The sequence below is a fragment of the Astatotilapia calliptera genome, chromosome 3 (genome assembly GCF_900246225.1).
Source record: "Astatotilapia calliptera chromosome 3, fAstCal1.2, whole genome shotgun sequence".
In the NCBI taxonomy this organism is placed as follows: domain Eukaryota; kingdom Metazoa; phylum Chordata; class Actinopteri; order Cichliformes; family Cichlidae; genus Astatotilapia; species Astatotilapia calliptera.
The window spans coordinates 14110910-14137065 of NC_039304.1; the positions used below are offsets into that span (position 1 = coordinate 14110910).

General features: G+C 44.6%; 1 protein-coding gene across 26 annotated transcripts in view; it reads left to right on the forward strand.

Moving 5' to 3' along the window:
• The window catches only part of LOC113018655 (adhesion G protein-coupled receptor L3), a 265269-nt gene that overhangs the window by 220273 nt on the left and 18840 nt on the right, over window positions 1–26156 (forward strand). For 15 of the 26 annotated variants that reach the window (XM_026161935.1, XM_026161938.1, XM_026161944.1 and 12 more), the window contains 4 exons: window positions 4665–4874; window positions 11264–11484; window positions 17326–17392; window positions 19228–19319. In XM_026161935.1, the coding sequence (XP_026017720.1) occupies window positions 4665–4874; window positions 11264–11484; window positions 17326–17392; window positions 19228–19319 (590 nt within the window). Of the gene's footprint in view, window positions 1–4664; window positions 4875–11263; window positions 11485–17325; window positions 17393–19227; window positions 19320–25312; window positions 25355–26156 lie in introns of all 26 variants that reach the window. The other 11 variants (XM_026161934.1, XM_026161936.1, XM_026161921.1 and 8 more) reach the window with 1 other exon arrangement.

Below are 26156 nucleotides of genomic sequence, written 5' to 3' on the forward strand. Positions count from 1 at the left end.
TGATTCAGGTGTGTTGACCCAGGGTGAGATCTAAAACCTGCAGGCCCCCGAGACCTGGAGTTTGACACCCCTGGTCTCAGGTGTTCTCTCGACTGAAGTTTGGTCCGTGTTCAGTGTTTTTCCTGCCATATGACTGCATTTGTCTCCGTCAATCAGGAACAATCACATTAACTTCTGCTTAAGGGTAAATTTAACGCTCATCCCCCATACTCTCTATGCTAATATGTAACCATCTGCTTGCTAGTGGTAAATGCAAAGTCAGAAGTTTTTTAATATAGGCTTAAACACCCCAGCTCAAAGAATATACACCTGTAGGCCATTATTTGCGTAGTAAATGTATGTGCTAAGATAAGCCCGTGTGAGCCATTGAGATAGTAGTAAGTGTCACTATTCCCAACAGACCAGTAAGTATAAATCAGTGACACATCCCACTGGATGATGGAGAGGGTGATATTTAGGCAACATTCATCACTGTCATTATAGAACATCTCCATGCTTACACCATCAGACAGCAACTATGATGATGCAGCCAAGGTTTGCCGTGTATTTTATGGAGCAACAAAGGAAGTATGGTACAGCACTGTACAAGAGAGCAGTGGTTCAAAATAAATCTATTTATATGTTTAAGGCGCAGATGGAGAGAAGAGAAACCATGTTAACTTCCATAGCAACTCAAAGTCACGCTTGGACGTTATATCATAGTTATTGTAGCCTAGAACACAGTGTGACATTCGGTGCATGTGCTGAATGTCAACTCCCGCTACGCGAGCCGGAATCTCTCTCCCCCTCTCTCTCCCGGCCCTTTTAAATGTGACGAATTTGCCGAGAGCCCTGATTCATGTGCCCTCTCCGCAACTGTTTCTCATCCCCGTGCAGATCATAAATCCTTGGTCGTACCGTAGGTGAACTTGTCACATGACTCCCCCCAGTGGGGCCACTACCCCATAGCGCAACTGTCTGCCCTGCCTGACTGCGTTTCATGAGTCAGAGCCCAGCTCTGGAGGCATATGGGGAGATTTATGCATTTTAATTGGATTGGCTTCGTGGCCCCACAGTAAGAGCGGTTATTTGAGGTATGAAGGATTGACACTCTGCTCTTGTCACTGCTCCTTACCTCCTCCACATCATTTCAGAGGCTGGTTTCCGGCTTCTGACACAGGATTCAATTCAGTTTTATTTATATAGCGTAAAATCACAACCACAGTCCCTTCCGGGCACTTTATATTGTGAGGTAAAGCGCCTGCAATAACACAGAGAGAAAACTAAAAATGAAGCAAACCCTTTGAGCAAGCACTTGGCAACAGTGGGAAGGAAGAACTCAATTTTAACAGGTAGAAACCTCCAGAAAAACCAGCTCAGGGAGGGGCAGCTATCTGCCACGACTAGTTTAGGGGTGAGGGGAGGGAGACAGGACTCATGACACACTGTGGAAAAGAGTCAGAGAAGAATAACTAATGATTAAATACAAAGCGGTGTATAAAAACACAGAGGGTAAAAAATGTGAGGGACTCAGCGCTTAATTATGTCATCATAATTAAGCGCATGTGATGTGACGTCAAGTTAAGACGGCTCGGCCATTATTACCGATGCATTGTTGTGTGTGCCCTTTCGTGTAACACTGCTAGAGCTCCCACAAACCTTATTTTGTGTTGTGCGCACCCGGGCGTCTGTCTGGAATGAAAAAAGCGTGTGTGTTTAAGACATAAAAGAAAAATGTGGGGCAGAAAAACATTGGAGGACAAATCGAATGTGCACAAATGTGCGTCGCCCTGCTAAGTAACACGGACGCCGTCCGACCGGGCCGCCCTTGCGCCGCAGTGAGTAAATTTCAGAGTAAATTACGTCTGCCCACTTTAGAGACCCTTACATGGAGTCCCATCAAGCCGGCTTGTTGTTGTAAGGCTAGGCGCAGAGGCACTGTAGATCACATCATTTGCCACCCTGCCTGGGCAGACCCCCCCTCCACCTGCAGTAAAAGGAACTTTTCAGCAGAGACTTTGTGTTTGGCGACGTCTCAGTCATCATCCACCTCCCAGAACAAAGAAATCATCCCGCAGTAAATCCATCACCCAGGTGTAGATACATTCCCTGCTCCTACTCTCTGTTTCTATAGCTTTGTCTCTTTTTCTCTCTTCTTCTTCCTTTGCTGTTTCTTTCTCTCTGACCGGGCCCCTCTTCAATTGAAGGTGAGATTGTGATGGATAGAGGCTGCAGTCGCTGCACAGCCAGCTAGCCCGGGAGACCTCGGGGTCCTCTCGCAATGCACCATGGCCGGTACCACCCACTGCATCGACGGCTCTGTCGCACGTCGGGCTGAAAACAAGACTAACGCACCGCACACCGCAGAGCATGCAAGCGCAAACATCGGCATCTGTTGACACCTTCTGCATAAGCGTCCTTCTAAAGTATAAGGAAATCAGCCTTAGTTTCACACATACACATCTCCTGTATACAACATCTTGCCAGCCCCACTCCTCCCCCAATCCACCCCTCCAACATATACACAACGGCTCATCAGGCAGGAAAATCAAAAGAGCGCTCTCCCCAGACTCAAGGAGCACTGCGGCTGTTATTGTACCAGAGCCTGTTAATGATCAGCATCTGTTCCCCTCTCTGCTAGTATTAGCTGAGCTGCTACTAAACAAGGCTTCTTTGTGATTCTGCATCACCTAAGCTTCCTCAGCCTTACCTGACTCAGAAGTTGGTCTGTCACCCCCATCCTGGCTCGAACTCTTCTGCTGACCGTGCTCGAAAAGTTTGATTTTGAGACTCATCTGAGAGACGTATTAGGCATATGCCTCTTGTAGGGTGATTGCTCAGTGTATGCAAATATTTACTTGCTGCGCTGTAGCTCAAAGTCGTATGTTTAGTTGCTGCAGGCCAATGTATGCATGCACAGCCTTTGATAACAGACAGCTAGGTGGTTATATACAATGTCAGTGCTTGCACAGTTGGCTTAGTTTTTAGCTGTGGTCTTGTTAACAGCCCATCAATGCAAATTTACCGTCTGCACTTAAATGTAAGTGACATTTAAAATAATGCCTGTTTGATCTTCATTAGCATTCAGACGTAATCTTTAAGTCAAGACTCAAAAGTTCCACCCAGACATTTTTTTGACCCCCGTCAGGAGCGACAGCCGGCTGTGAGGTTGGCAGATTTCTTTTAAATTAACAGCCCACCTTTCAAACTTGCACTTTATCCCCTCCCCCCTCCTCTATTTATTTTTGAATCAATGCCCGGCAGTCCCGAGAAAGAGGACAATCCCTTCGGGAAATATAGAAGCCACAGTAGCTGATCGTTATGTTTTGATGCAGTAATTATGTTTAGTTATTAAATCAAGATGTTGCTCTCTGAACCACACGCTTTACATATAGATGGTGTCTGTTTTTGGAAAGTCTGCTTCTCCTCGCTGGTAGCGGAGTTATCAGAATAATGGCATTTTCCTTCTCCTGATTCCAGATGGGATTGCACTGGAAATCACTCATGCGGGCTTTGTTAGATGCTGTATCTTCGGAGCCACGGCTCACAACATTGCTCCAAGGCCCATCGGCCTTGTTAGCATGCTTTTATTAGCACTGACCATTATGTTTCAATTGAGTCTGTTTAATGGGATTTTGAATGGTACATTATTTAGCTTTCACTCTTAGTAGATGGTTATAATTGAAATGAAATGCCAGTGAACAGAGTTTGGAATGAAAGAAGATAATGTTCCTCTACCGTTAGCTGTTTTAGCCATTTGTCCATTACGTTTAGCTAACTTTCAGCTAAATGTTTCAGTGTGTCAGGTGTTACAGCCGACTCTATGTGGAAATAAATTAAATAAGTGTAACGGTTGGGACGTTATTGAGAAGTGTTTGAGGCATCACCGGTTTGTTTGGGTTTTTGGTTCGTTCTAACTGAGATCAAATAACTCAACCATCCTGCAGATTCTGCTGTTTTAGTCGACTTTGCCTTTTCCTACTCCTGTCCAATCATCCCTTATGTGCACTTGCCTTTTATGGGCTGATGTAAATTCCCTTTCGTGACTACAGGAGAATAACTGTTGATTCTTATCTCTACCGCTAAAGCCTGAATTTACTGTCAGCAAACGGCTTTTTAGTGCCCAAAACTGGCTGTGGTGGCAAATTACTTTGTGAAAAGGGCAAATTATCTAAAAGCAACAGTGAAAGTCATTGACCATGTAGTGGTTTGATTGAATTCCTGTTGTGCTGGTCTACGACACCTGTGGCCCTTTGCGCGGCTCACTTTGTTTCACTTTGTTGCCCGACCAAAATGAAACAACGGGGGGGCATTTTAAATTGATTCACACTGACTAATTCATGATTCATTTCTGCCACCTGTGGCTTGTGGGTAGTGGTTTATTGGCTGGTGGAGTGAATGCACTTTACCCCACGAAACAATATTGAAAATAAAAGCTTCAGGATTGTCGCTGGTATTCACGGTTATTGTTGTTGTTTTCACCACAGATTTTTTTTGTCTTGCCTTTACCAGTAAAATCTATATCGATATAAAAGAAGCGGTCTTGGCAAACATCAAAATGCTTCTTGAGAAGATGAAAAATAACTCAAAATTTCTTTGTTTTGTGTTGTTTTTTTTCTTTGATGACATGACCAACAGTGGACTGGCCTTGGTTTTATCGGTTTCTCTCATCACTTTTGTTGCAGAACACCGACCCTGTTCACGAAATGCTTCTAGACGTCATTACTTGGGTTGGCATCCTCCTGTCGCTGGTCTGCCTGCTCATCAGCCTTTTCACCTTCTGCTTCTTCCGTGGCCTCCAGAGCGATCGCAACACCATCCATAAAAACCTGTGCATCAGTCTGTTCATTGCCGAGTCCCTCTTTCTGGTGGGGATAAATCGGGGTGACCAGCCGGTAAGATTATCACAACGTTGCTTTATTTCTTTGTTGTGTGCTCGCAGTTAGAATGCAGATCAAGCTAGGACACATCAATGAGCAATATAAGATGTTTCAAAATGTTAATAATCGATAGTTATGTTTTGTGTAATAAGTGAGCAATGATGTTGAATTCGGTGTGATGGTGGGAGGATTTTATTCATCTTGTACATAATTATCATTCTGTTCAAATTTCCAGTGTTCACACTGTAAGCGACAAGCTTTATTAATAGCCAAGCACAGGTAGCAACAGTACTCTGCAAAGGTCTTGAGCCACCCCTCATTTCTGAACAATATTTCGCCTGACTTTCTGAGGGTATTTAAAAGTTTTTCCACCACTTGATAAGGCCAAAATAAGAAGGCAGGCCTAAAAAAAGTTGATGAACAGTTGATGAAGAGGGCCTGAGAGATGCATCCGACCCTCCTGAGGATTTCAGGAGCGGTTTTGTATCATAGATAGGCATGTGTGAAACAAGATGTAGGCTCTGTTATGATTTCCGTCGGTGTTGTTAGGCATCTTCTAAAAAAACTAATAGAATTATGAATGTAGAAATCCATCTGCAACTTAAAATGCTATCTGGAAAGCATCCCAAAATTTTGGGATCATCTGGAACTGATCCTAAAAACACAGCCAATGCAGGAAAAGCATACCTGGATAGAAACTGGAACTATCTCTGGAACTATGACTGATATATCTATCAGTCATGGATTGGCCTCCCCATAGCTTGGACCTCAACATTATTGAAGCAGTGTGGGATCATTTGGACAGACAACAGAAGAGCTTTGACCTAACTGACTAATAGTTTTCCTTCTCTGTTGAAGAATAATCATTCCTGCCTGTGGCCATCTCCCTGTACAACGCATCCACTTAACACACAGTTTGCTGCTACAACTACACATGTTTCTTTTCCAAATATTTATTTATAAGTGACTTATGTATGTATGTATGTATATATATGTATATATTGTACTATTCTTAGTTAGCGTATTGTCTGTCTTGTCTTAATGTTGGTTTAAAATGGAGCACTGTAACAAAAAATAATTTCCCCCAGGGATCAATAAAGTATTCTGATTCTGATGAATAAAGGTGAGCCATACCAGATATTGACTTTCAGGCTTTATAGAGTTATAGACTCTGCTTTTGCCTTGTATATTCTATTTCCATGTATGTTTCAGTAAGTCACTTCAGCCATTTCCCATTTTCCTTGTAAAATATAAAGAAATGAAGGGTGGCTCAAAGCCAGTGTGTTTCTGCGGACATGAACTCTTACGACTGATACTTCACATTATCACTGAAGCACTGAGGTCCATCCATCCATCCATCGTCATCCGCTTTGTCCGGGGTCGGGTCGCGGGGGCAGCAGCCTAAGCAAAGAGGCCCAGACCTCCCTCTCCCCAGCCACCTCCTCCAGCTTGTCCGGGGGAATACCAAGGCGTTCCCAGGCCAGCCGAGAGATATAATCTCTCCAGCGTGTCCTGGGTCTGCCCCGGGCCTCCTCCCCGTGGGACATGCCTGGAACACCTCACCCAGGAGGCGCCCAGGGGGCATCCTTGTCAGATGCCCGAACCACCTCAGCTGGCTCCTTTCGATGTGGAGCAGCAGCTGCTCTACTCTGAGCCCCTCCCGGATGGCCGAACTTCTCACCCTATCTCTAAGGGAGAGGCCAGCCACCCTTCGGAGGAAGCTCATTTCTGCCGCTTGTATCCGCGATCTCGTTCTTTCGGTCACTACCCACAGCTCGTGGCCATAGGTGAGGGTATGGACGTAGATCGACCGGTAAATTGAGAGCTTCGCTTTTACACTCAGCTCCCTCTTCACCACGACGGACCGGTGCAACGTCCGCATTACTGCAGCTGCAGCCCCAATCCGTCTGTCGATCTCCGGCTCCCTTCTCCCATCACTCGCGAACAAGACCCCGAGATACTTGAACTCCTCCACTTGGGGCAGGAACTCATCCCCGACCCGGAGTGGGCACTCCACCCTTTTCCGGCTGAGAACCATGACCTCAGATTTGGAGGTGCTGATCCTTCACCCGATGAAGCCAACAGAACCACATCATCTGCAAAAATCAGAGATGAGATTCTGAGGCCACCAAAGCGAAAGCCCTCCGCCACTTGGCTGCACCTAGAAATCCTGTCCATAAAAATTATGAACAGAACCGGAGACAAAGGGCAGCCCTGGCGAAGCCCATCACCCACCGGGAACGAGTCCGACTTATTGCCGGCAATGCGAACCAAGCTCTTGCAACGGTTGTATAGGGATCGAATGGCCCGTAGCAATGGGCCAGACACCCCATATTCCCGCAACACCTCCCACAGGACACCTCGAGGGACACGGTCGAATGCCTTCTCCAAGTCCACAAAACACATGTAGACTGGTTGGGCAAACTCCCATGCACCCTCAAGTATCCTGGAGAAGATAAAGAGCTGGTCCAGTGTTCCGCGACCAGGACGAAAACCGCATTGTTCCTCCTGTATCCGAGGTTCCACTAACGGACGAACTCTCCTTTCCAGCACCCTGGCATAGACTTTCCCAGGGAGGCTGAGGAGTGTGATCCCCCTGTAGTTGGAACACACCCTCCGGTCCCCTTTCTTAAAGATGGGGACCACCACCCCGGTCTGCCAGTCCACAGGTACTGCCCCTGATCTCCACGCAACATTGCAGAGGCGTGTCAACCAGGACAGCCCTACAACGTCCAGAGCCTTCAGGAACTCGGGGCGGACCTCATCAACACCAGGGGCTCTGCCACCAAGGAGTTGTTTAACTGCCTCAGTGACCTCGCCCCCGGAAATTGGCGGGTCATTCCCCTCATCCCCAGACTCTGCTTCCTCCTCGGAAGACGTGTCAGTGGGATTAAGGAGGTCCTTGAAGTATTCCTTCCACCGCCTGACAATTTTCTCAGTCGACGTCAGCAGCGCTCCGCCAGCACTATACACAGTGCAGGTAGAGCACCGCTTTCCCCTCCTGAGACGTCTGACGGTTTGCCAGAATCTCTTCGAGGCAGTCCGAAAGTCTTTTTCCATGGCCTCTCCGAACTCCTCCCACACCCGAGTTTTTGCTTCAGCCACTGCCCGAGCCGCATTCCGCTTGGCCTGTCGATACCTGTCGGCTGCCTCCGGAGTCCCACAGGCTAACCAAGCCCGATAGGACTCCTTCTTCAGCCTGGTGGCTCCCTTCACCTCTGGTGTCCACCATTTGGTTCGGGGATTACCACCACGGCAGGCACCCACCACCTTGCGGCCGCAGCTCAATGCAGCAGCTTCGGCAATGGAGACGCTGAACATGGTCCATTCGGACTCAATGTCCCCGGTCTCCCTCGGAATGCTGTTGAAGCTCTGCCGGAGGTGTGCGTTGAAGATCTCGCGGACTGGGGCCTCTGCTAGACGTTCCCAGCACACCCTCACTACGCGTTTAGGTGCACCAGGTCTGTCCAGCGTCCTCCCCCGCCACCTGATCCAACTCACCACCAGGTGGTGATCAGTTGACAGCTCAGCCCCTCTCTTTACCCGAGTGTCCAGAACATATGGTCGCAGGTCTGCTGATACGATTACAAAATCGATCATCGACCTACGGCCTAGAGCGTCCTGGTGCCACATGCACTTATGGACACTCTTATGTTCGAACAGGGTGTTCGTTATGGCCAAACTGTGATTAGCACAGAAGTCCAATAACAGAGCACCGCTCGGGTTCAGATCAGGGAGGCCGTTCCTCCCAATCACGCCCCTCCAGGTCTCGCTGCCGGCAGCAAGCCGAGGGGATATTAGGATACCCACCCCAGCCCGCCGCCTCTCACCAGGGGCAACTCCAGACTGAGACAGAGTCCAGCCCCTCTCCAGGAGACTGGTTCCAGAGCCCAAGCCATGTGTAGAGGTGAGCCCGACTATATCTAGCCGGTACCTCTCAACCTCACGCACTAACTCAGGCTCCTTCCCCACCAGAGAGGTGACATTCCATGTCCCTATTGCCAGTCTTGGCAGCCGGGGGTCAGTCCGCCAGGGCCTCCGCTCCTGGCCGCCACCCGACACACAATGCACCCGACCCCTATGGCGCCTCCTGCGGGTGGTGGGCCTGCGGGAGGATGGGCCCATGTCTCCTCTTCGGGCTGTGCCCGGCCGGGCCCCATGGACTAAGGCCCGGCCACCAGACGCTCGCCCTCGGGCACCCTCCCCGGGCCTGGCTCCAGGGCGGGGCCCCGGTGACCCTATCCCGGACAGGGTAAACTGTTCCCTCGGTGTCCTTTTTCATAAGGGTCTTATGAGCACTGAGGTGCAACATCAAATGCCTGCTCTTCCCTCATTCTTGTTCTCTTAGATGTCTCTTCCTGTTAAAGGAAGTTCTTCCTCCCCACCTCTCACCAAGTGCTTTCTCTGGAGTATTTGCCTTATAGTATAAATCACGCTGAGATGACTGTTGGTGTTGTTGTTCCCAGAATTTCTTATGAACAAAAGGTCATCTAATTCCTCAAACACTGAAACCAGTTTCCTCAGTATATTGGTTTTGCCGATAGACGTACCTTTAAAAGTGGAAAACCTGCCTGATGCGAATGTGTCTGCCATCTCCTAGTCCATGGAGGCATTCAGGTAGAAGTGATTCAAACAGCTAAAAGCCACTCTTTTTATTGTAAAACCGGAGCGATGCATTTAAATTGCCTCGATGAATCGCCTGTGAGGTACGTCCACTGTCTTCTTCCCAGTTTTAAGAGCCTAAAATGTTTTGAGAAAATATAACCTTTGGCGTCCTGTGGTGCTGTGAGTGCTGCTTCCCAGCGAGTGTCAGTGGCCGCGGACTCTTCAGCCTCTGCCGGGCTCGGTGAGACGAAACAGCGAAATAAAAGAATCGGATGCTTCTTATTCAACAAATGCTCCCACCTATGGTTGTGCCGAAGCAAACACATACTTGAAAGTGCACTCACATACTCGCACAGCAACACCTGCCAACTCGCTGTCACATTCTCATATCTCGATCGCTGTTATATTATATGCATTCGCCAGCGTGAATTCATCCATTCACCCCCACAACCAGCCTCCTGTTGCAGTTTTTCAATTTGCAAACACTTCAGACTAATCTGGATTAAGCTGTTCAATGCACTAAACCTCCTCCTAGTATAATAACTGTAGTTTGGATGGCATTACTTTCCTCAAGAGCTCAGCTGGGGTAGCAGGTGGAGGCTTGCTGTCACTGTACAGTCATCTTCAAGTGTGCGTGTGTTCTCGACACTCATACGGGAGACAAATGCAGAGTCATTACACGTGTACAGGTTGGCAGAGGGATTTTTTTTAATTTCCTCCCACAGCTTCTCGCAATCACGGCATTTCTACTTGCTAATGAGGCAGAGTACACAGTTAGCTTTGCGTTCCTGGGGCACAGACACTGGAATGCACATTATTGCAAACAGTCTTCGTAATAATTTGATCTATTTATTGTCATTGTTTTTATCATAATAGCCCGTCCTCCCATGCTAGTTCACGGCTGGGTTACAAGTGCAGAAAAATGATGATGTCTCGCAGAGAAAGAAAGGAAGTGCCTTTACTTTCTAGCCTCGAGCAATCAAAGCAGATTGATATTTTGCTCTTTAAATATCATTAAAGCTATCAGAACTAAAATAAGCCTCCTAGTTTAGCTCAACTCCCTGTGAAGTTGAAGATAATGCTTTTAGCCCCCCCTGCTTCTATAACATTTTATGGGCACGATTCACAGCTCAGCTGTAAGATCGCTCTCCTGGACCGCAATTAATGTCCACTCAACCTTTTAGTAATTTAATTGAATCCATTTCAGTGACAAAATACACTAGTTATGGTCAACTGTGCCAATGATTAGATGAGTCTATGTAAGTACTGTATCTTATTATTGTTAAGAAGCGCGTGGGCGTGTGCATACATGCGAATGACAATCTATGCCTTCCACATCTGGTCCGGACAGCTCTCTTGTCAGCTCGGAAAGTTTGGAAGCACATTATCTGCTCGTACCTGGCCGTAGCGTTGCTTCAAATGGCTCTTGGACTGCTGACTTCACTCCCTCATATCTCTCTTTCATCCATGCCAGCTGCAGCAAACAAGAGCACATGGGCTCAGTAGCTGCAGCGTTTCCTCTGCCAGTCACACAGGCAAACATCCAGTCACTTCAGCCAAACAAAGCTTAGCAATGCTAATTGTTAGAAAGGTACGAGCACGGAGAGGTCAAAAAACGCTGCTCGTTTGCCGGCACACCTTGCCACAGTTGCTGTGCCTTGCAGCGTGACATTTAAATCTTTCAGGAAATTGGTAAAACAGCCAAGAGCGAGTGAAGCTTGTCTGTTTTTTTTGTTTTGTTTTTTCCATTCCCTATTTACCGCTCTCTCTTTCTCTCTGTCACCACTAAACCTTCCCAGATTGCGTGTGCTGTTTTCGCCGCCCTCCTCCACTTCTTCTTCCTGGCAGCGTTCACGTGGATGTTCCTAGAGGGCGTGCAGCTCTACATCATGCTGGTGGAGGTGTTTGAGAGCGAGCACTCACGGCGACGCTACTTCTATCTGGTGGGCTACGGGGTCCCAGCGCTAATTGTGGCCGTTTCAGCTGCGGTGGACTACCGCAGCTACGGCACCGACCGAGTGTGAGTACATGTGGAGCGAGCGTGTGAGCAAAACTGCCACATTTCTTCAGATGAATTGGATTTTCTTTCTTTACGAAATTCCCACAAAGATAATATTTTGACATCTTTTTAAGACCATAATGGAAAATACTCTTGCTTGGATTTAATCATTTATTGTATATGGGCAGCTTCTAAGAGAGGGCAATATTCTGCAGGTCTTTCTGGGGATAAAATCAATATAAAAATAAAACCCATTACACATCCAGATCAGTGTATTTTGCAATTTTATTTAATGTTAAGCTTTAAAACTACTGCAGCTCTTAATACAAAGACTCATTTTTACACTAGAGGCATGACAGATGTGGGTGTTTTCCAAGTCGTAAAACCTCCGGGGCTGAAAAATGAAGCCAAAAGGTGTCGTTTCCAAAGTTACTCGACCCATAAAATCCAGAACTTGACATGGGAAACACTTGATTTTACATCGTAGACAAAATGGGTTTGAGCTCTATAGCTAATTTCCTCCATAATATGACGGCTGTATATCATGTGCAGTGAGTATTTCCATCTATCCTCCTCTTGTTTCTCCCGCGTATCCAAGCCAATCCAGTGGAGCCTATCCCAGCTGTCATAGGGCGAGAGGCGGGGAATGCCCCGGACCGGTTGCCACTCTGTCGCAGGGCTAACACACAGAGGCAGACAACTCAAAATCAAACCTATATGAATCACCAGTTAACCAAACCCCACTAACTGCATGTATTTGGACTTGTCTGCCCCTCCACCACATTCTTGAAGTTCGCTGTTTGACCTCTCAGGTCATCAGTGGTCCTGTTCTTTAAAACAAGCTGCTGACCTGAGATCAATTACACCTCTACCAAGATTCAAATACAGACCTTCTTGCTCACACAGGCCTGCACTCAGTAGCTCTCATGCAGTAGTTTTTATGTTTATCTTCTGTGTTAAGCTTTTACATAGTTTACATTATATGAGTTTACATATAATTTAATGCCCTATATAAACAAAATTGCCATTGTGAGAGGAGGCAGTGGCACCCAGAGAAACCCCGCACAGACACAAGGAGATATGGTCATCTTATATAATTCAACTAGACCCTGTTGGTCTGGTGTTGTTGGTTTTTTAAGCCTTTTAGATGTAGCCTGCTGGACGGTTAAATCTACTAACAGCCCATCCAAAAGTGAGTGAAATGTTATTTTAAGTCTTTGACTTGCACTGATTAACAGGTATGGCTTGCTAACCAAGCTTGGCAGCCTTTGCTGCTAACTCCATCCTCTCTTCCAAATATGTGGCTCCAAAAGAGGAAAAAGAACTAGAAGAAGCTGGCCAAAATGCTTATATCAGGGCCTCTGATCTTCTTGATGGCTTTTCCATCAAGAAGCCTCTATCAAAAGCCAATTTTCTATACCAGGGATCAAAGCCTTGGGATATTTTTTTATTTCTTTTTATCTATGCATCATTTTTTTTTCAGTTCCTTTTTGTGAATTATTGTATCTGTTGTGACTCCCCCAACGTTTTCTAGGTGAAAACCCACAATATAGAACATTTCCACATGTTCATGCTGCATGTTGGATCCAATACCGCGCTAACGCTAACCTGAAGAAACGATGAAAGCCCTATATGAGGAGACTGACTGTGATGAAAAACACTGCCAGCACCTTGTATGTGTTTGCGCTGGTTTGAAGAGCTTTAATAATCTCACAGATGACACTCCAATAGCTATCACTCATCCTTCAGCTGTTACTTAAGCTGAGTGCGTTTCCCCTTTTTTTGCTGAATGGACATTGTTTTGACAGTGAAAAAATGCTAACTCTGGGAACGTTCAGCCGAGCAAACGGCGAGTTGTTGTAGTTGGCGTCTTAAGCGAAATTACCAAAGAGGACGAGAAAGGTTCAGCGGGGAGGCGAGAGGGAGTGTGAACATGGAGACTGGCAGAGAGAGAGGAGATTAACAAAATGATGAGGAGTGACGGAGACTCCCGTTTTGTGTTTTCCTTCACGAGCTGCAGAAGATACGGTTCCCTGGCTCTTCTCTCTGAAATGCAGCACGGTCTATAAAGCGGTGCCAAGCGGAGGATCACTCTCCATTCCTCTCAGTTAATCTCAAACCGATCTGAAAATAATGAAGACCAGCATCAGCAGTTTGCTTCTCTGATGTTTATCATAAACGGCTCGCACACATAGGCTTCCACACATAAGCAACTGGTAGACGGCGCATTTGTAGATTGGCGGAGCAATAGTTCTTAGTGATGGATGAGGCGATAGCTGCCACCGCCTGAGCCTTGGCATCATGTGAATAATTAAAGCCTGCCACCGGTGGAACAATTATACGCAGCCATTGAAGGATGAGGGGAAGGGACGAGGCGCGACACGTGGCGAAGATCAGGAGGTGGGGGACGGCGCGTGGTCCTGCTGCAAATTGATTTTTGGTACCGCGGTGGCGTTATCGTGGGTGGTGTCGTTTGAGTCGAGATATCCAACAAGTTGCTGTGAACCAGGCGCCGCAGATGAATGAAGCGATCTCGAGCGATTCATATTAACTCAACAAAAAAAAAATCGCTACAGCAGCCTGAAGGTCAAGCTAGCTTTTGAATTCTAGCTGTCCAAGGTTGAAAAGGAAAAGCTGATCTGAGTAGGGTTTCCATCCAGCTTCTTGAGCAATTACTCTCCAAATGTGCCCTTGAGCAAGACGTTAACCCTCGTCTCGTCCAGGGAGGCTGCTTTAATGGTCAGCAAATAAGGACACGAGTCTGTGTGATTTCTCCAGTTTAATGAAAGTAATACATCACACCACCTCGAAATTTACGGGGTAGACTCAGTGCTTAGCTAAAGTAATTCAGTAATCTACATACAGTAGTTGGTTAATCGTTTTCATCCCATTGAACGTGCAGAGAAAAGGTTAAAGGGCCTTAATCTGGCCTCAAATATGGCCCAATCCAGTGCCTTTTTTATTAATTATTTCAGCTTATTTTTTTGTTGTTGTGTTGTTAACAATGTCAGGGTGCCAGTGAAAAAGGTACATGAGGCTAGCTTACCTAGAACTGGATGTGGAAGGGTTTGCTTAGACTTTGTTATATGTACTTCACATGGACCATACGAGGAGCTCCGTGGTGTAGTAAATGATACGTTTGTCTTGCATGCAAAAGATCAGCGATTTAAATCTGAAAATCAGAGAGTCGCAACTCCCACTCCCATCCCAAGGCTAGATAATTGGGAGGGTTGCATCAGGAAGGGTGTCCGTTGTATAACGTGTGGCAAACATGCAAATCCATCTGCAGCCAAAGGCAGCTTACATAACATCGACGGCACAAAGTAAACTCCCCTACATGTGTTTCTGTATTTTTTTTCACAAAGAAAATTGCACGTCTTCATGAGGTACCTTTTTAAAAAAAAAAATAAATAAAAATAGAAAAGTTAGTTTCTTGATAGCTCGATACTGCTGGCCTAAATTTGTGGCATCAAATTGAAAATAAGCTTAACACCAACCAACTGGTAGCAAACGGTGCTCTTTAATATCAAATTAAAACAAATATTTGAAACCCAAATATCTGTTGAGATGATCCAAAGCACATAACACTGTCTGATTCAGAGCAGCTTTGCTTTTATATGTATTATTTGAAATAATTTAACACAAGGGGCCTTGAGGGCCGGTGTCCTGCAGGCTTTAGATCTCACCCTGGGTCAACACACTAGTTCATTATCAGACTTCTGGAAAACTTCAAGACATGTTGAGGAGGTCATTTAGCCATTTCAATCAGCTGTGTTGGATCAAGGACACATCTAAAACCTGCAGGACACCGGCCCTCGAGGCCTGGAGTTTGACACCCCTGGTTTAATGGTTTCATTATCAAATCTTACATAACTGCACTGTTAGGATGCAGAACTGGTACATAGTTTAGCTCAGCTGCTTATTTTAGTTAAGCTTATTTTAAGTAGGTCATGTGATTTGGATGCGGTGGGAGGTCTGTTGACTCCAGAAAGTTACAGATCACTCTTTGAGGCAAAAAGTGCTGCAGAACTTCACACCGAAGAGATGATTTGACTCATCTTCTTAGCCTACGTATCTCACATGCCTTTTCTCACCTGTTTGGTCATTGGCTTACTGTCCCTGCTGCAGGGAATAAGAGTAAGGCTCCTTGACTCTAAGGACGGCGTGGCAACAGAACAGGCTGTTGGCATGAACATGGGTTCTTTTTTAAATGGCGCACCGGCACTTTTTTGTGTTTGTTTGTTATTGCTCACTTACTGTAGGAGTAGTGCAAAAACTAGCACACCAGGAGGGGAAGATAAAACTGCTCCGAAAGCCTAACACGAGCATGACATAAGTGGAGAAGGATAGGTAAGAGGAGGAAAGGGAAGGAAAAAACAAAAACAAAATGACAGCCTGCAGCTCCTGCCGCCTACCGAGTCTTTAAATCGTTCTATGATCTGAAGAAGAAGGCGAAAGGAACAATGGAAGCTTCAGTTTAATTTATAACAGAGTCATTCAGAGCGTGCGCTTTGATGAGCTGCCAGAGTTCTCCGTGTGTTGTTGGGCTTTTGTTTGCTCGCCGCTTTATCTGTCCATATGTGTTTTTCTGTGATGCCTCGTCGCATCCATTGATACGAGCGAAGGGGAGACATATCAAGTCCCGGTAATAGCAAAGGAGCAGTCGATTTTTGTCCTGTCACTTGTTATACAGTATTTTCTCTTGTTTCAAAGTATTGTCTGCGGATATATTTATTAAATTTTTTTCAGACAGGAAGAAAAAAGAAATGCACACAAAGTGGCAGCTAAATCTGTGGGCACTGCTGTAAATACTGTAGATGCTCAATTTTGGGGGGTTTTTTGGATGAAAAAATAAAAACGGACTTTGACATCGCCTTCGCTCCATATAAGAAAACAAAAAAACATTTTTTTAAGTGTATTTTTCACCTCCACCTTCAATGGATTTGAAACGAATTCTCGGCCGCTTCCATTTTCCCCTCCCCGTCAGCCCGAATGACAACAGTGCTGTATGGACTGTAATTTTGCAGTGGCCAAAAATGGAGCCGTCTATCTGCTGCTGCGGCGGAGATTAAAAGATTAATAATTCAACCACAGGTCATGAATCATGTTTTTTTTTTTTTCCTGTATCTTTTCTTTTGCCATTTTTAAGGAGCGCTGTCACCTTCTGCTCCTGCTCAGTGTTCGGTTCTCTTCAGCCGAGAGGACGATTGACTTCCCGCAATGTTTTGATGTGAAGCGTGGGGTCGGGAAAGAGCTTTATCTCATTATTGACATAATTATAACAGTCCCGCACGGAGTCGCCGCGGTTTAACACGAACACGTAAGGCACTTTGTTGAGAGCTTCAGGACCGTGCGTGCGGCCGTGTCTGTCGGGGTCAAGGTCAATCCAATTCCTTTGGAGTGATACAGTTAGGATTCAATTGAGAACTAATTAAATCTCCATATATTATCATCCTTAATGGCGATTTAATCAGAGTGGAACAAGAAAAGAACTAAACTCTGGTAGTTTCCAACCTTCCTTCGCGGGTTTATCCATAACGTGCTCGTGACTTTTCTCACTTTGAATTGTGCACATGTTTTGGCAATGAAAGGACGTCGTTATGGCTGTCACTGGCACTGAAAGCTCCCCTTTCCTCCGAATTCCAGTGCTCGTAATTCTTTAGGCCACTTGCGGCAATCTGTGATTTGAAGTACCCATTCCTCTGTGTCACTCTCAGACTCCCACTTGATGTATATCCTCTGCGCAGGAGCATAGGGCTATAACCTCAAATCCCCCCCAACCGCCCACTCAACTCATATTCACCCGTCCTCTCTCTTACTTCAAATCCCCCTCACCGCTCACCTTATTTCTGTCTCTTTCAGTTGCTGGCTTCGCCTGGACACCTACTTCATTTGGAGTTTCATAGGACCAGCAACCTTGATAATTATGGTAAGCGTCACGAACCCTCCTTACCTCTCCCCCCTCTGCTCATTAACCCTACTTAGCCTGCGGGTCGTCGCTTAAATGGTCCACAGAGATCCCTTTTTAATTTTTTTTTCCTAGCTCCCATCGCCCTCTTCTCTCTGCCCGGTTGAGCATACATGCCACCGCCGGGCACGGAGCCGTCCAGAAAAACGAATGAGGGGTGTAGAGAATATATTGGAGTTTGTCACCCTGCCGCAGTCGCCGGCTGAGACGATTTTGGGGGGGAGTGGGGGAAGTGAGATACAGAGCGATAGAGGGAGAGGGACAAAGAGAGCGAACTCTGCTCAGTATGCAGCGCTGGAGTAATCCGCACTGCGATTATGATTGATTTTGTTCCCGTTCCAAGTCCTACTCCACTACCTTTTTTTCCCCCAACCATCTCTTCCTCGCAGGCACACACTCAGCCCCGGACATAGATGCGTACAGTATGTGGTATGCAAGCACACACACACACGCTTTTTGTGCCTTTCCCAACTAGGACAGGGCCTCATTTTCTCCCAATAAAACAGCTCATTTATCGATCCAAATCTGATGTAAGACCCGCATTCATCTCAGTATTTACACTAATGCCGAGCACTAAAATACTGCTTTGTCACCAGGAGATGCGCTCCTAATTTTCCAAAAACACCAGTCAGCCATGACGCTAAATATCCGGCGTTGGCACAAAACTTATAGATATCTTTAACAACAAAGAAAAAAAAAGAAGTCACAATATGCTTGTCCAATAGGATTATTTCCCGAGAAACGCATCTCTCGCTGCCCAGCCGCGATCTGGCTGTCAAATCCAAACATGCATAATTCACTTTCACGCTCCAGTTTGGCGTAATCATTCACAATGCATCTCTGCGTGCCTCATGACTCACTCCTTTCTCTACTCCGATTTACAAACAAGAATATCCATCTCGTTGGAGAGAAGGCCTCGGCTCGCTTCCAGTTCTGCCCCTGAAAATTTGGCGAGTGTTTGGACAAAGGTGCAATTTTTAATTCTCCTCGTCTTACGTCAGCTTGAACGCTACCTGCAAATCGCCAATGAAATCCACCTAATTGCTGTAATTTGGAGGGAGCCATTCTGAGCAAACCCACATGACCAGAACTGACTCATTTTCTTATTATTGTTCTGACTCAACAGAGAAAATGCGAATAAAGAGACAGACCAGAGTCGATCTGCTTAATGTGGGGTTTTTTTTTTTTTAAATCGAGCAGTCGGATATAAGACCGCCAATTAATTTCCCTCTGTAATCACAGCGTGTTTGACAAACACGGGAGCAAAAGTTCAACTCGCTGAGATGTGCTTGACTTTCTTTTTAAGTTTTATTTACTTGTCTGCTTTTTGAACAGAAACAGGAAAAGCAGGAAGTAAGAATAACCATTGAAGTCTGCCGCAGCTTGCGATGCCGTAAAGGCTCAAAGTTTTCTCGTTTGCACAAATTTCATTTATTTATTTTTCCAAATGCAAAGAGGAAAGGACGGTAATTCCCCATGGCTGCCTGTAAGTGTGAATATGATGAGACAAGTGTGAATAAGTCAGATGAAAGGCTCCGCCGTGCAACTGTGCAGCTGCCTCGTCTCACCGATCCCTGTTTAGTCCGATAGAGGTTTCATAGGATTTTGCGCTCTGTTTGGCAAAGTGGGAAACCGAGTCTGGCCGCACTGTTCCAGCTTTGTGCTACAAAGTGCCCTGATTTAAAATGAATGGACCAGTAACAGGAAACACACAGGCTTTGTTCCCATTCTTCTCTGCCTCTCTCGCTTTCCCTTCTCCTTGCCCCCGTAAAAATCCGTCTGTTTCTCTCTTCCAGCTCAACGTGATCTTTCTGGGCATCGCTCTCTACAAGATGTTCCATCACACAGCCATCTTGAAACCAGACTCTGGTTGCCTGGACAACATCAAGTAAGAGCACTCAGATCACCCAGATATCCATTAGTCTCCCAGAAATAGCACTGCTTGTTTTTTTACGGGAGGGAAACAATGTTTCCATGTGAGCGTGCTCGGCTCGCTTCCGACCAAACGTGCTTTTTCACTGACGGCTCGATTGTGTCTCGTATGAGTCGTCTCGAGTTGACTTTTTCCACCCGTTTCCTTCGGTTTAATGAACCCCTGGTTAAAGAGCAACTTTTGTGTGGTACTTTGTATTCAAGGCTCTGTTTCCGAGCAGTTCCCTTTGCCTTGCCTCCACTTTTGATATTTCAAAACCTCATTAAAAGCACTTAAGGTTGCGAACACCCAACCCAAGGGTGCGGAAATCTGAGCTTACAAGGTAAGCACCTCCCATTACATTGAAAGGTTGTGTCAGATGGGGTTAAAATCAAACAGGTATTCTGCTGCGTCTCCATCATTATCTGAAGAAAACTGTTGTCTGTGCAGGAAAAGGCCAGGAGACAATCTGACAGGCCCGACCCGGTGTTATCTTGGTGTCAACACGCCGTAGATGAATATTCATTTTGTGTGTGCGTTATGTGTGTTTCAGTCTGTTTATCCTCTAATGCCTGGCTGCTTTCAGATAATGTAAAAGCTTCTGGGACAATTATGACTATAACAAAGGTGAAGATTTTCTTTGCTGGTAAAACACTTAGTCTGCAGGTGAGATGAATGACAGTGTTGCAAAGGTAACTAGGGCCAAGGTGGAAAAATATTTCTATTCAAATATGATATAAAATGTCTTTAATGCAGGACAAATTCACTGTATCTGTTACTTTCAGTAGTCGTGCATACGGACATAATCACAAGTAATCTAATCATTACATTAGCTAAATGCAACCTCAGATAAGATATAAAATATGATGCATGATCTGATATCTGTGCGTTGGTGTTGTTCCTGGATCATCAAAGCTGATGTTCATCCAGGTTCAACATTGCAAGTGACCAGTCACGTTGTTGTGATGTCGTAGTTTTGCGACGTGGAAACGCCAACACACAAAACCTTAACCCCAACCCCATTAGCATAACCCTAAACATGATCACATCCGAACCCCTAACCTTGACCCTAACCGGCCCATTTTTGGGACTTTTCGTCCTGAGTGCACATCGGTCACATGCAATGCTGAACCTGGACTGACATTAATTGTTATGATTAATGCAAAACACCTACACAGGGGTATCCGATGCACCAAAACATGACATATTATCATTTTTTATTTAATACCTGCAAACCTTGCATTCATTGAGTCAACCATGAAGTTCTCTGTATACCAAAGTGTAATGTTATGACTGAAAATTGGCTCATTTCATGCAAGTAGGCACAGCAGCAAATCTACAACATAATGGCTGAAAAGGGGGGGGGGCGGGATCCAGTAAAGTCCAGACCTCAACAGTCCTCTTAAGGTCCTCCCCGAATGCCTTCAAACCTCAATGAACTGAAGCACAGCTACAAAACAACAAAGTGCTTTCACAATGGTGTGAGAGGCTGATAACGTCACACAGGAAATGATTGCTTCAAGTTATTGCTGCTAAACTTAGCTCTATAAGATATTGAATCACGGGGTGTGTTTCGCTTTTCACACACTGCTTCTGCATTATGACTTAGTTTTTGCTACATAAATAATGTCACAGTGCAATATGTCATGTTGTTGTTTAGCCTGCACTTTCTTTTTACCATAGCTGTATATGCTGCAGTGAAATAATGAGATAGTCTTTTAAGGAGGAGTTCGAGTGCTTGGAAACGGTGAAATTGGTGCGATCAGGAGCAGACACACAGTACAAAAGAGCAAATAAACAAGTATCACGCCAAAAGCACAAACTTTTTTTGTGTGATTTTTCCTGTTGGCACACGCCTGTATTTTTGAGAACACAGCCAATTTATTGCATAGCCAGTTATTCTCTTTTGAGACTGATGCTCATGCATGCAATTAAGCTAGTGCCAAGCTCAAAGCACTGCCTGATCTGTTCCAAGACAACAGTCGGCCGTAATAACAAACAGTTAACTACAACTGAGATTGCATACATAACACAGCTGTGTGTTTGGGATGTATTTAATCATAATCAAAACATGTTTTTGCAAGGGAACATTTGTGACCAGGCTACAAGTTGGTATTACCGGTGCAGAGTTGGCAGTCTTATCAGATACGGTCCTGTATGCTGCACTGCCATGTAGCAGCTCCTGCCCCAACACATGCTCTATGATTATGCATAAGCACACAAGCAAAACAAAGCACAATACATTAAAAAAACCTGCAACATGTCTAAAGCTTTATGCTAATGAATCATGTTGTATAATAACCTGAGGCTGCATTGGGTTATGACTTCTTTCTTGAGTAGACCTTACATGCCAAGTTGTCTTGTAAGGTGCATGCTTAATTTGTGTTGAGAAAAAAAAAGCCTGGTGAAAAATGAATAAAAGGATATTTTGCAATAGAGACGTAATAAATTATTAAGTTGCATTAAGCAATGAGCCAACAGGACGACTAAAAGTAAACTTGAAAAATATCACTGGCTCAAAACGTACCTAACATCAGACCTCCCCTCCTGTTCTCCCTTCGGGCTCCTCCATGGTTATCAAACTGCATGTTCACATGGCGCCAGAGGATAGATGAGGGCCTCTGCTGCTACTGCCTGAGATTACAACACTGTTAGTGTGTGTTTGTGTTGCACGCAGTAATTATGTTTGCCACAAAAGATGAACTCATAATTCATATATATGTATATATAAATAGTAAAAAGACACCCACCCCTGTTGAGACATGCTCTTGTGTCAATGTGCACTGGTTTCTCAAAAATAATAGGCCATAGTTTGCTTTAGTGTTTACATGTTTTAGTCTCATTCATCATTAGGTGCATTATTTCATTACTTGATTGTAGAAGTTTCATGCGCACACAGAAAGTTTCTGTATTTGCACTGTAGGGTGACATAGCATTTTCGGTCATTGCTTTTGACGTAAGCTCCAGCTACCTGGTGTCAGGGCAGGCTCTTTGCACAGATGGTGTAAAGTTGTTTTGCTGCCTGTATGCTATGATGGATAAGGGTCTCTGCTCTGTTTTTGCTGTCTGCCTCGCTTTTTTTTTAAGCCACTCTGGACACATTAGTCTGCTTTATGGCCGTGTTGTGGCGGTTTTTTTCATGGCATCACATCACCGGTTGTCTCAGCACAGTGGCCCCTGTCTGCCCCGCTCCTCTCAACCAAGTGATACACACATTTAAAAAAAGAAAAAAGGAAAAGAAAAGAAAACAATCTTCAGCAGGCTCGATACGGCAGCCTTTGGTTCCGCCACGTCAGTCCCTAGTGTGCCAATGTGCTTTCATATCACAAATTCACTACAGGATTTCTCAGAGCTGTGGTTTTTATATGCTGCTTCTTAGCGGTGCCAAAAAATGTAACCTGGACAATAATAAGCTTTGACTAGTTTTGTGAACTCTGCGAAGTAAATTATTTGCCTAGATTTGAAGCTGTGTTTCCCGACTGTTACCCTACATCAGTTCCTCCTACGTTTAACCTCAGCAGTCTTATTCTGGTGTTTTGCATTAAAAGGCAATGTCAAACATGAGCTGCTACATGCTATGAGGACTTATTGAAGTTGCTATTTTCAGTGGTTTAGCTAACATATCTGCTAAGGTTAACAAGGTACCCTACTTAGTTATGCTAAGCTATCAGTACTAAGCTTGGTTAAGAGTGAAGAGTAAAGCCCCATCCAAGTTGGAAGTGATCTGCTTGTAGCACATTGCTTTGTAGCTGACAGGTGTTTGTTAATGGACATCCCAGTCAACTAGCTTACGCTACAGAAGCGGCGTGTATTCCCTGATGGTTTGGTGAGTTGTTGCTGGCTGTCACTGTTTGAGATTAGCCACAAAGAGCGTGTTGCACCAAAAACCTCCTTATGACTTTTGGTTTGGTCACTTGCAGATTGCTGCAGTTGCCTGAGACACAACTTTTACTTTTGAAGAAAGCTTGCCTTCCACTTTTTATAACCACATAGTATCATATTTGGTAAGTGTTTGCAGACCATTAACCATCTACAATACAAACTACAGGCGACCACGGATATCTGCTAGCAGCTAAAGCAATCACAAAGAGGTTTTCAGTGCAGCACCATTTTACCAGTTTCGCCTAGCAATAGCAGGCACCGTCTTGCAACCTCTCACCAGGTAATGAATTTGTGTTTACCACCCTTAATGGATTCTTCCTTCAATTACTCATCTCAAAACTGGGAAAAGTTAACTATGGACCCACTCACTTTGCATTACTATTATTTCACAAGTCACTGAATATCACTAACATCCTAGATTCCTCGTAAGAACAAATAAAACTATCCATTAATCCATTAGTCTCAAATAATTGTGCTGTTATAGCATAACTGGATTTCTAACACATTCAGTAGCACTGACTCTATGTACGTATAATTCCTCGTGCATTCGCACAGTATTGTTGTTAGGTTTGATATATCATTTTCACAGTGCTGTTAGAGTTAGGGGAATTATTTCCAATGAGCGGTGTCACAGGGTAAGTTTAATAGTGCATCTAGTAATGCAAAATTGCAGACTAATGCATGTTCACCTAACTAAGCCTAACCTTGTTCGTTTCTCTTTATTCTGCAATCCTTTGTCAAAGCTATAACGAGGTTTCTATACTTAATCCAAACTTGACACCTCCTGCAGCGGCTTCATGGTGAAAGCCAATCAGTGCCACCTCATTTCTCCAAGTGTTTCAGGATTTTCTTGTTATTTGTGTTGGCAGCTCACTTTTAAACGTTGTAACATATGGCCTCTTTCTGTGTCCTCCCAATCTTATGAAGAGTGTTGGGAGTAGGCTCACAGTATGTGTTCTGCTCACAGGCAGATCTGCTTCGAGAAACCGACATGCTTAAACAATAGATTCTGCACATTTACTGCACGTTCACACCAAGACATATGCGTAGTATGTGTAAGGAGAGGCACACGGCCAATCTCGAACATCTACTATGAAGCACAAATGTGCCATGTTTCAGATATTTGGAGAACTACAAGCAGGACACCTGCTGCCCACACAGACCCTGTGCCTAGCCTGCTCAGCCTGGAAATGGATTGCTGATTACCAGCAAGTACATCGCTGACTATAACACTGATCGAAAATGCTTTAAAAAGTAAATACAACAAATGATTCAATGTGATTTAGTTCATCTTAAAGTTTGCAGTAGGTAACTACTTACTACTCAGTAAGACGCCAGCATATTATGTGACCACTTATGTACATCGGCCATTTTTCCACAGGCCAGATACATTGTGTAGTTGGTTCTGCAGGAAAAATATTGATTGCTGTGGTCCTAAGTGTCACGTGATTTATAACACTGCGCTCTCCTAAATGTAGCAACCCACTGACCTCCTCAACCCAAGTCTTACCGACTCGAAAACACTCTGCAGTGTTGGCCGTTTGTAAAAGAAAAAAAAAAGAAAAAGAAAAAGAGATGGATCTGTACAGCTTTTTGTCAGCCGTCATTCATCTGATGAGGTTTTTACACCAACATCCATTAGAAAACGCTATGAACACACACAGAAAACTGGAATTAGGTGTAGGCTACTGTGGGCTTTTATATACATATATATATATATATATATCCAATGCTTTTTTACCTTTAATGATCTATCAAGGTGAGCCGGTTTTAATGATCATGATAGCATTGGTTAATTAAGTCAATTTAGCCTAGCTTAATGAGCTATGCCTTCTTTAGTTTCATCTTCCTGCTATTTGGTTCCTCTTTATGGCTTGATGTCATGTTTTTTGTTCAGATTTCATCATACTGCCTTGTTTTAATATGAGTGTTTCATCTCTGTTTCACCGAGTATCTCTTTCTCCCTCTTTGCTTTTCTTTTTTTTGATTAGCACTCACATCCTGCCTTTTTATCTTATGCCGTGTTTATCTTTAACATCTTTCTGTTTCTCATCTTCTATTTTTTTCCTCCCTCCTCTTCATTTTAGCTACCGTTATTATGATGGATGTGTTATTGTAGAATGGCACTGGTAAGATGCAACATTTCTCAGAAGAGGAGTTGAATAGAATTGATATCGTGTTTGATGTGGTTTTTTCCCCCCTCCTCACCCCGTAATGGAGACAGTGGCTGCTGCTGCCCCGTGATTCATGGATTGCAGCGTGACTTTTGCACCGATGTAACTTTGAATACCAAACTTACTCTTGAATTGAGCTTTCTTAGAAGATGATGGACTGAACATTTTTAGCTTAGCATAGAGTCCTCCCAATTCAGATAAGGAGCTTCAAATGAAATATGCTAATGCTGTGATGTAAAAGATTAAAAAAAAATGTCTGTGCCGTCATCAAAAACTTTGCGCTATTGATGTCTTAAACATTTTTGGGGTGATTTGCATTTAGAGCATACCTTTGGTTAAATAATTAACACCCCCGTTGGCCTGATCACGGCACTTCTTTTTCCTCTCCCAGAAAGAGCCTATGAAATGACTTTATGTAGATTTAAAACAAATTGAATTGACCAATTGCAATCTCATACATAAATGATCTGTGACATTGCAATGAATGGCACCTCTGCAAATTAAGTCATTTGGAGGGAAATAGGTAATTTGATGTCACAGACTGAAATAGTTCTCTGCTTAAAATTGCCCCCCTTTGGCAACAATTAGTACAATAAAACCTTTTTTTGGAGGGAAAGTGCTGAAAGCTGTCTACTACAGCACTCAGTATATGTATTATATATTTATACGGGCTTTTGTACGGGCTTTGTGACGACCACAATTGAGCTAAAGTGCATAAGTTGCTAAAATGCTAAATTTGACACCCTAAAATGTATTT